Below are 11,287 nucleotides of genomic sequence, written 5' to 3' on the forward strand. Positions count from 1 at the left end.
GATTTAAAATAAATTTAACAATTAACGTTCCTAACGATGTGCCTTAAGTATGAAAAAATTCACTGTTTTTCTTTGTTTATTTATTCTTCTAGCTCCCAAAAAAAGGCTCCTTTTTCGCTCCTATTTTAATTTTATTTATTTTATATTTTTTCATAATCATTTTCACCCTGATAAGGCACAGCAATAGAGCATAACGATGATAATGTACATAACACGCTATGTTAGGTAGTAGAAAATATAATAAAAGAATGTTGAAAGGCCTCGTGTTATTAATCGAGGGACTTAAGCGCATTTTTGTCCCAACGATCAGTAATTGACTACAAATTTAGATCCAATAAGTTTCAAATCACTTCCCAATAAATTTATTGTACATATAAACGTTAAAGAAGTTCATCATTTAACGGTTTTTTAGAATTTCAATTTTCTAACGATTTTTAAAAATTCAAATTTTTATAATGCAACGCTTTAAAAATTTCCTTTTTGCGATTGAAATGAAAAATCATTAATTATCGTAGATTAAGATGGATTTGAGCTTCCAAATCAATTGATACCGGAATAACTAGATGGCATGGAGCTAATGCTTCAAACTATAGCTTTATACGATGTCTGGTTGTCGAGATCTCGTTTCTCACCCAGCCACCCAACCAGCCAACCAACCAGCCAACCAACCAGCCAACCAACCGCCCCAGCCATGATACATCTCAATTTTCAGCTTCACACGGCTTCACATAGCTTCCGTTCTTGTATCAGCAAAGGAATTGGTTGTTTTTAATATAGATAATAAAGAATTTCTTCATTTAACGGTTTTCTAGAATTTAAATTTTCTAACAGTTGCTAAAAATTCAAATTTTTTGACAGCAACGCTTTAAAAAAGTTTCTTTTCTGTTTATATCGGAATAACTCAATGGCACAACCATGCTTCAAACTAGAACTATCTACGATGTCTGGTTGTCGAGATCTCGTCCCTCATCCAGCCAACCAGCCAACCAGCCAACCAGCCAACCAGCCAACCAGCCAACCAGCCAACCAGCCAACCAGCCAACCAGCCAACCAGCCAACCAGCCAACCAGCCAACCAGCCAACCAGCCAACCAGCCAACCAGCCAACCAGCCAACCAGCCAACCAGCCAACCAGCCAACCAGCCAACCAGCCAACCAGCCAACCAGCCAACCAGCCAACCAGCCAACCAGCCAACCAGCCAACCAGCCAGCCAGCCAGCCAGCCAGCCAACCAGTCAATCAGTCTGCCGAACAAAGTGTATTATTAAGCGCCCCATTTTTTCAAATATTCGCTAAAAAGCAAGCATGAAGTAGATGAGAATAGAAATGAATAGGAAGGATTTCTCATTAAAATTTAATCACATAATGTTTAAGAAAATATATGGTTTTAATTTTAACAATGATGGCAATTAAGTATTTAAACAATGTTTTATTTAGCAATTTCACTATTCTTTCGACTAATAGCACAATGAAGAAGTCGGGGTTGAAGGTATGCTTGCTACTCATTTTTACGCTTGTGACATTCTTTTGTTCCTCAATTTTAAAAATATTCGCACGGTAATAGCTTGAGAAAAAAGAGAGAGGCTGTTTAACATGGATAAAGAGCAGCCTTTAATTATAATTCAAAAAAATGTCAGAAAAGCACATAATTAACATCACTTAATTTTGTTTCTAAAATTTCTGTGGGCTTTTTCTGTTCCTTCATTCTAGTCCTTTCATTTTGTTCTAAACTTTATTCATATTATTGTTTAATTTTTTCATATTTACATATTACAGAAGGATGTTGTGGTTTTATGTTAGTTTGTCTATTTCTGTTCCATAGCTTTCCGTTATGTATGTTGGGATGATATTCTTGGAATTTCTAGTAAAATGTTTTAGAGAACTTGTGTTGGATTCATTGACATTATGTCCATGATGTGAAGATACTGTCAAACAATTCTATTACAATATTATCTCTAGTTGTTCTTGAAATAGCTATAGCAGTGAAGAGCAACCTTTAATTTTCCCAGTACAGCTTTGTGGTAAGCCACATAATTCGGTTCGTGGCATTGCCTTGTTGCTTTTCACGGCACACTAGTGTAACATGAAAAACAGGTTGCTAACCAATGATTTATAATCAGAAGTTTAGCGAATATTCATGATTCATCCTCATAATCACTAATCATCAGTCAATATTAAAACTGGTCATTCTTGGACTTTTAGGACAAAATCTCCAAAAGCATCTAAATTTTAGCATTTCAATCTATGTTCTGTGATACACTAGTTAGTTTCAAATGTATCTGTTGAAAAGTAATGCAAACAATTAAATTGACAAACTAGGTTTGATGTCAAAAAAGTTTGATTATCACTGACCTACAGTATTTCAACAATTTAAAAGAGCAGTCTTGTGTTGGACAGTGCACGACACTAAGATATCCATACAATATAAATTAAGTGTGTCGTCATACGTTTCATGACACACTTGAAGCAATTGATGATTGACTAGTAAAATGGACACTAGCCGGCCGCGGTACACAAGCTCTCCACCACTGGACCAGTGTCTCGCGGAGCATAGCTTTAGAATCATTGAAGTACATTAGAGCATAAAGTTAAGAAATTTTGTTAGATAACTAAAGTTCTAGATGACTTTGTAGCTTCTTCTAAGTTGTTAACTTAATTAGATGTCAATTTAGGTATTTGATCTGTTTTGGGTAACTTGTGTGCCGCGAAACTCTAGTGCGTCGCCAAAAAAATTGGGAAATTCCATGAACCAATAACCTTGTTCTGTTTCAATAAAGTATTATCAACAAAGTGTGCCGCGAAAAATAAAAGGTTGTCCACAAATGTATTAGACAAAGTCTTATTAGATCAAACATAAAGCTCCCAAGCTACATCATCTATGTCCATCCTGAACTACAAATATGTCTCTATTAAGCGTCATTCACTCTGACAAAATTAATGCATTAATTTAACTCATTAATTTCACTGCTTGCCCAACCCCCACTTCCCCACTTTATATGCTAACCAATTTCAGATTTTCTGTGTAGAATAAACATTCATACATATAAAAAAATTAAATTATGTTTCAGATTTATAATTAAATAGACCGAAAGCATAAAATGTTGATTTTTTTTTGTTCCTTTTTGTCGTCTCTCTGTGATGACGGTACAAAAAAAAAAAAAATGAATTAATTTCATTATACAGAAATATATAAAATGTACTTATAGCTCACAGCATCATTTTTGATGTTCATACATGTTAAGATATATAAAATTATGATAAAATAAGTATATGAATAGGACTTAGTGAATGAAAATGTTTAAAGCATAATTAAAGGGTGATCCTTTGATTAAAAAAGGTGTATAATATGCTGTCTGTGCTGACTTTTTTTTGTGTGTATGAGTTAATTATTATCTCAAGCTGACAGTAATGATGTATGGTTTTGATGAATGACTATAAAAAAATATTACATGATGTTACTATGAAGTCCTTGAGTGTTTAAATTGTTTGATTTATGACGGCTTTATTTGAGGTTTTTTGGTGCTTTTTAATCTGGATAATAATTATTATTTTTAATTATTGGACTGAGTGTGAGTAATGGGAATTACAAGTGTAAATGGGGTTGATGTCGTTTCGTCTCTCGTTCAGGTTTACCGAGACGGTATCCTATTGATTCTATTGATCCATTGTGAATCAAAAGGCGTCAATTAAGCGGTTGAACAGGTTTTTGTTGCTTGCTATAATGACTCCTTCTGCTAATTCCTAGTGTTGATGTTCTTTTACTTTCTCCATGGTACATTCCATATTTACTAACTTACTCCAGAGGTAGTAACAAGACCGTTGATGCCGCCTGAAACTTACTCTATTTTTACTTCTATAAGCCGATTTTTACCATCAAATACAACACTTTCTATATAAATATCCTCCTTCCAAGAATTTGTACATACACTTCTAAGAAACGACGACCTGGAGCTCCAAAAGCTATTTGGAATAGAACAGTGATGAAAGAATGTGCATAATTAAAGTTCATAATGATAACTTGTACAAACAAGGTTACAGAGCCAGCAACAGAATCAGATGGAAAGGTTTTTGTTGTAATCAATGCACTACATAGAAACATCGTTACACTGAGAGAGACCGATATGTTCTATACGTTAAATTTGTACATATTTGGCTCGAAGTTCGTAGAAAGGTTTCCCGAAATCTCAAGCTCGACATCGGCCTCGGGAACTTTTAGTTGGTAGGTTGTCATTCCTATCCTGATTGTGGGACTGCCATCCTTCAGGTATTGTTGTTTGGATATGTTTAAACTATCATTTCAACAACATATCTCGGTATCCCTAACAGGCAAAGAGCATCATGGTCTAAAAAGACCACTACGATACCTAAAAGCGGTCTGTTTGCCTGTTGGTGTACAGAGTTCGGTCGTTAACAGTGCAGTTGGAGACATAATAAGAAGATAAGCACTTGACATTTGGTCTGCTTTGGAGTCAAACTTCGACTTCCCTAATTCCACGAAACAATACTGAACTTCACCAATATACTCGACAAACTCATTTAAACTCGAATATCTACTGAAACTCCATTAAAAAAACGTCAATTTCCAAACAACGCAAACCTCTAAAATTTTATTGCTCATAAACTCATATCCAAAAACTGAGTATTTTAAAATATCAAAAAATTATTCTAAAATAATCCATAATAATTTAATTTTATATCAAACATAAAATTTTATTCATCATATAGCACATTCCAAAAATTTGTTCCTTCTCAAAAAATCTCGAAAAAAATCAAATTAAATTGAAGCTTTTTGTGAAGTGTTTAGGCATCAAAAAATCATTTCATTCATAAGATTGAAGATCCACATCTTATTAAATCTATTCAATAACTTTTTAGAAAATCATATTTGTGTCAAGGAGCAGAAAGAGGACCTTAAAAAATATATGCTAATTCTGAAGAGAGGCAAGAAAAGCATTTACCGAATATCCTTAGAATGGCTGCTACATATGTGAACAGCTATAGCATTAAAGTGATCTCAATTTTTCCAATACATTGAACTTTTCCTTAAAATCTTAAATGCAAAAGCGATGGAAGTAAAATTAGAATGTAATGGGATTTTATTTTGTTTATACTTTACATTCTCATACCCTTCATCTCTATCTCCTTTATACTAATCTCAAATATGCTTTTCAACATCATTTAACATCAAAAAATATCATGTAGATAAATTTATCTTTTTCTACTCCTTTTTTTTTTGTTCTCTCTCGCTCAACATGAAGCAGAAATATGCATTGGATGAAAAATACTGTGTGATGGGTGACTTGAGAATACTGTAGGTGACTTGAGGGTAGCGCTGTTGTTCGATGATGGAATAAAGTTTGAGATTGAATTGTTTAAATTGGATTTTTGCATGTCATACTGGAATTGATAGATCAATTGTTAAGCATATTTTATGGCTAATAGCTTTAAACATTGACATTTTTAAGGAGCAAAACTAAAAATTATCAAGTTTGACTCATACTTCATATTGCATATTATTGGATTTAAACATGGGATGCAGTTAGGAGGTTGGTGTCAAAGCACTTCCATTTTCGGGCAAACTTCTTCATTTTGCTGGTATTTTTCGAGACCAAAACCCCCAAAACCCCCAAAACTATTCTAATATGTATTCCTTAAAAACAGATTTCACCTAAAATCAAGGAGAAGCAAAAGTGCCTTGATAGCTCAGTTGACTAGGTACAGGACACGAAATTTGGTGTTGAATTTAGATTCCCGGGTTCAAATCCCACCATCAGCTTAGTGATTTTTTAGAAGTTTAGACACTTCTGTTTTTAAGGTACATCAGTTTAAGATGTAAAATCAGAGTTGCAAAACAGGCTCCTTTCACAAGCCTGTCACAATCCTTTTCTTCCAAAACCAAACAAATTATCAAGAAATTGTACGGTTTTTTGCCTGTTTTTCAACTCTGCTTAAAATTAAGAATTGGGCAACTTGAGAATTTTACACGGTCCAAGAAGAATATAGTTAACAGGTGAGAAAGATACACGAGAGCCGTAAATTCACCATGCAAATTGTTTTACTATAAAGAACCTGAATATGTTGTAACTGACTGATTAATTGGAACTAGACTTGACATAGACACAAGTTCAAAAGTATAGAGTTTTTAATTCGTTGCTGAACACAAAATACTGCAGAAGATTATGCTCAGTATACCTGGGTTTATACCAATCTGTTAATCGATCGAAAATCCAGCCTGCGGAATAGTGCAGAATTCAAACAGAATCAGAGTCATGCGGCCCCATGGTCCATATTTTGGATCGATTAATAGACTTGAGTCATTCGGCATGTATGGGAAATTCGATTAATTATTTGAGGGTCGTTTACTTATTTGATTTTTTTACGCAAAAGAAGAGAGGGACGCGGGTGTCAAAAAGTCAAATTATTTACGTGACATAATAAGTGAACGGTCCTTTGTGAAAAGTTACCTAAATTTTAGAACAGTCCAGAATTTTCAAGCCTTGTCTAAGTCTAAGAACTCGTCTATAACGTACCTCAACATTGCATTCATCACACCTCACTAGAAACGAAATATTCTCCACAAAAAGCGCGCTTTAACCTCATGATATTTTTTTTTATTCAGAACACTGAACATTGTTGCAGAAGAGAAAAAGCATTTAATGTTAAATGGATGTGAAGTAAAATAGAAAGTGAAATTCTCCAAAAAGCGTTCTTTATCTATTCTCCCTTTTGATGATGGTGAAATATTCATTGAAGATGAAAATTAAATTGCCAAACATGATTTGAATTTTATGGATTCAATCTTCCATCCAATTTTTGCATATTTTATGTGACATGTGAACACATGATGTGGATGATGATGGTCAGTAGGTTGTTGAATATTGAATATTTACTGGGAATTGATTTTTTCAGGGATTTACTGTTTACGAGCAATCAAAATATTTTCAATTAAATTAATCATTCTGCCTCTTTAAGAAGCCTTACAAGAAGCTTTTCAACTTTTCTACCATAAACAGCTACAATAACATGAAACTCACTTTCATGATTTGCTTAATTTTTTTGGAACAGTGGAGTCCAACCTTGTTCGTGACATGGCACATCTTCATGGTAAGCGATAACCAAAACTGCACACGATTAACGGCGTTAATCCACCCACGCAGTCAAAATGCATTACATTACGTCCTTAAGGATACGTCAATGTAATACATATGGAACATTATGGTTACATGGGCCAGTATGCCACAGCACACAGTATGGACAACCCTGCCCTACAAAAACAAAACCCCATACATCATTTACAAACTTTGCATTTATACCACACAAAAAAAAAAAATCAAGGTAACTTCGTCATTAATAGTGATTAATTATTATTACGTGCAAAAAATTGTCTAAGTCAGTTTCACATACAAAAAATTTGTATTCTCATTCCAGCAATCATTCATAATGCTTTTGATTACTAAGTAAGTATGGAAGTAAATATAATTAATTTTTTCTTACTATAAGTGTCTACTGTATGATAAGTTATCGTGCATACGTAGATTGTTATCAGGTGTCTTACTCACGTTTTTGACACGAGGGTGGGGGACTTAAGGGGGTTTAGAGAATAAGATGCTTTGACCGATCGGCGCAGATTATTCATAGCAGTAAAGTTGTCATATGACATCCAAGTTGCAATTTTCAGATTAACTGTCATTAATTGTTATTGACAATTGACAGGCGAAGCCGACGACAGAACCAGTTTTAGGTTACATCTGAGGGAGGCAATGGATCACAGTTGATCTGTACGGCCATCGAAGTAATTAAGTAAGTCATTTAAATTGCCATTTGAATGCCATGTGACCGTCACCTGAAAAACTTGATGAAGAAAATTACGCTAATAAGTTCACTTAGATCAGCTAATTGACTGCCTAGCTACCTGGGTGGCTGGGTGAGACGTGAGATCTCAGATCTCAGTAACCAGACACAACAGAATGCTCAAATTTGAAACATTTGCTCTGTTTTTATCGAGTTACTGATTTATCGCTTGACTTGGTAGCTTAAAACTACCTCTAAATTCTTTAATTAATGAATTTTCTAAGAAATTATAAGGTTGTTTACAAATTACTTCGGAAACTTTCCTTTCATCAACGATTTGAATGTTTTTTGGCCGTTATTTTTTAAAACTTTGCTATCTTTTGATAGTTATTAGCAGATCTCCAAGTCATCTCGTATTTTGTATAGAAAAATCGATTCAAGTCGTTTCGACTCCATACCAAATTCGAGTCGACTTGGTTGTTTGACTATCAATAACTGATCGCTGGGCATAAATGCGCTTAGGTCCCTCGACAACACGAATATTTTAAATATTTTTTGATGATACTTTCTTATTAAGCTTTAGGGGACAAACTATTATGACTCAAGTAAATGAATTTATAGAAGACACAACAAACCTTTTGTTTCTCAGAAAGCACCTAAAAATTCATGAATTTCATAATTTCTGGTAACTTAAGAAACCAAAACCTAACGCGTCATCAGAGAATTCTTAATAATTTCATCAACCGTCATCATTTACAGACTTACATAATTTGCACATGCTTGTGCACGCCAAACCCTAAATTCATTTTAATGCGTAACAATAGTCAATTCATGAGTTTCAGCCTATACATTCAATTGTATTCTGATTGGAAATAAAAATTTTATTCTCATTTGTGCTCTTTTTTTCGTCAAGGTCATTTCCATATTACTCTCAATTCCGTGACTCATTTTTGAGAGAATTTTGACCTTGAACCTTTATGATTTAGAAAAGTTTATGAAATTCTTGAATTTCACAACATAATCTAATAATGTCAAGTCATTTCCATCCATAATCTCTTACTGATATCGTTATCAATAGTTCAACGACTACCATGTATGGAAATAATGAATAAAATATCTCAAAATTTTCTACTTATCTCCATTTGAGTTGCTCAGATAAAAGTATAGACAGTATTTTAGTATTTATTAGACATTTAAAAAGTATAGACGTACAAAATTACAAGACATGGACAGTTTGTCGGAAATTTTAGAACCATATAAAGATTATGTGGCAAAATCAGCGCAATTGTTGACATTTTTACAATTAGCTAGTCCAATTCCAGTGTTTTATGGAATGAGCAAAACAAAATCAACAAATGGAATGCCATCCATGATGTTTCTTCTAATAACTGTGTTGTGAGTATTGTTGTTGAGAAGCTTTTGTTTTGATTTTGATGTTGAAAGGGAATGTTTGGCTGCTCGAGTTGTAGGTGTAGGGGTGTAGTCAAGAGAGAAGTAGGGTGATGGGTTAGGATCAAGATTGGGTTCTTGATCGAAACATTGTTGAATAGCATTGGATAATTTCTCCTCGTTACATCTCTGTGCAGATATGTCAGCGTCACTCTCTAGATATTACCGTTGTACTCTTCGCACATTATTGAAGAGGTGTAGGTAAAAGATAGGTGAGATGACGGATTAGGAACAATTAAGGATTTCCTTTTGGCTTCTTGCCTGTCCAGATGTTTCAGCGCCAATCTCTAAACCCTACTCTTATACTTTTCACTCACCTTTGTATAGATGAAGTCATGAGATGGATGAGTTGATGAGTTTGGATCAAGTTAGGGGTTTTTATATTGATAAATTGTTTATTTGGTTCTCATCAATTCCTCCTGGCTACTTCCCTGTGCAGATTAATCAGCGTCATTCTCTTAACCTTACCGTTGTATTCTTCGCGCATCATTGTAGAGGTGTAGCCAAGAGATGGATGATATGACGAATTAGGATCAATTTAGGAATTTTTATTGGCTACTTCTACGAGTAGATTTCAACGTCACTCTCCAAACCATACCCTTGTACTCTTCACTCACCTTCTAACCAATTTGCACTTATTATTATTCTTTCTTATGTTTTCATTGCAGCACAGCACTTGGTACACGCTTCAGTGTATTGATTAAAGATGATGCATCCTTCCAATCAAACGCTATTGGCTTAGCTCTTGCCATCATTTACGTGACAATATTTTACTATTATATTCCAGCAGCTGAAAAGAGTGCTGAGTATAAGAAGCTGTTCGCAACGATAGTATTCATTGTTGTGGTACTCGTATATTCTGAGGTATGTATGCATGCTTTGTATCTTGTTATACTTTATCATGCACCACAAGATATGAAAATGAGTTCAATGACTGCCAAATACTTTATGGTACTTTATATCTCTTATAGTATGAAGATCCCGAAAAAATCGAGCAACGATTTGGTTTGATATTCACAGCATTAGTGCTTGGATTTATGATTCTTCCAATAATGGATACACTACGTGCATTCAAAGAGAAGTCAACAAAGCACATGCCATTCCCAATGATTATCACAGGATTCTTAGTCGGACTGAGTTGGTTCCTTCATGGAATTATCATCAAAAGTGGATTCGTTATTGTAATTAAATTTGATAAATTTTCACTAAATTAGCGGCACTTAGTCCCTACTTGTTCTTCTCTCATTTTAGGGCCAAAATGCACTAATGTTGGTAATTAATACGATTCAACTGTCCTTGTTTGTGATTTATCCATCCGAACCTTCAACAATTAAAGACAAGCAAAAGAGCAAGAAAAAGAAGAACAAAAAGGAGGAGTAGTCACTTTTTGAGCTTAATGTAATGCTATTCCTGACGTCCTTCATCTCATGATGTGGCTGAGAAAAAGAATTAAACTCATGACAACAAAACCCTCGTTATGAGTTCCATTATGCAGTTTAAGAAATATCATTTTACATTTTTAATGATTTGAGTAATTAGAAGTAAATTTTATATAAGAATAAACTTACTAGATTTTTACTTAATTTAACTATGAAAATGGCTTGTTATTAATTAGAATTATTACCTGTTGTTTGCTCTTAATTAAAGACAGAGATCGAAGTCGACACGAAATTTATATGGAGTCGAGACAACTCAAATCGACTTTTCCACAACTTTTTTATTCAAAATTCGACTTTAAGCCATGATTAAATGTTCATTTGAAATTAACAATTTTAAAGCAAGACCCCACCAAGAAGTATACGCATTAATCTGTGAACTATGTCGTTTAACCTCTGTGAACAACAGTATGTGATAAGAATACAAATCACTGTCTAGCTAACAGTTCTGCCATAAGAAGACTGTGACTTTGAGTTTTATTTCCATGGAAAATTATTCTTAAAATCGACGAGTGGTGGTATAAAGGAATTGGGCTAAATTGGAAATATGCTAAGAAAATATCCTGTAGATATGACACAACACGCTGCTTTCTGGAATCCGTTAGTGGGATG

At 34.1% G+C, this 11,287-nt stretch overlaps 1 protein-coding gene across 1 annotated transcript; it reads left to right on the forward strand.

Moving 5' to 3' along the window:
• Positions 1-8,964: 8,964 nt before the first annotated feature.
• LOC139099225 (sugar transporter SWEET1-like) lies at positions 8,965-10,827 on the forward strand. The gene is made up of 4 exons (XM_070651636.1): positions 8,965-9,185; positions 9,908-10,103; positions 10,211-10,420; positions 10,491-10,827. Exons 1-4 carry the CDS (start codon positions 9,016-9,018, stop codon positions 10,617-10,619), a joined length of 705 nt encoding a protein of 234 aa, XP_070507737.1. The 5' UTR covers positions 8,965-9,015; the 3' UTR covers positions 10,620-10,827.
• The last annotated feature ends 460 nt before the right edge of the window (positions 10,828-11,287 follow it).

This window comes from Chironomus tepperi, unplaced genomic scaffold, assembly GCF_022539635.2.
Source record: "Chironomus tepperi strain 1889 unplaced genomic scaffold, CSIRO-AGI_Ctep_v1 contig_465, whole genome shotgun sequence".
NCBI lineage: Eukaryota > Metazoa > Arthropoda > Insecta > Diptera > Chironomidae > Chironomus > Chironomus tepperi.

Excerpts from the sequence above, each read along its gene's own strand:
- LOC139099225 (XM_070651636.1), top strand. The coding sequence starts at position 9,016 with ATGGACAGTTTGTCGGAAATTTTAGAACCATATAAAGATTATGTGGCA. Across the intron at positions 9,186-9,907 it reads TTTCTTCTAATAACTGTGTT|CACAGCACTTGGTACACGCT; the intron begins GTGAGTATTGTT and ends TTTTCATTGCAG. Across the intron at positions 10,421-10,490 it reads TCAAAAGTGGATTCGTTATT|GGCCAAAATGCACTAATGTT; the intron begins GTAATTAAATTT and ends CTCTCATTTTAG.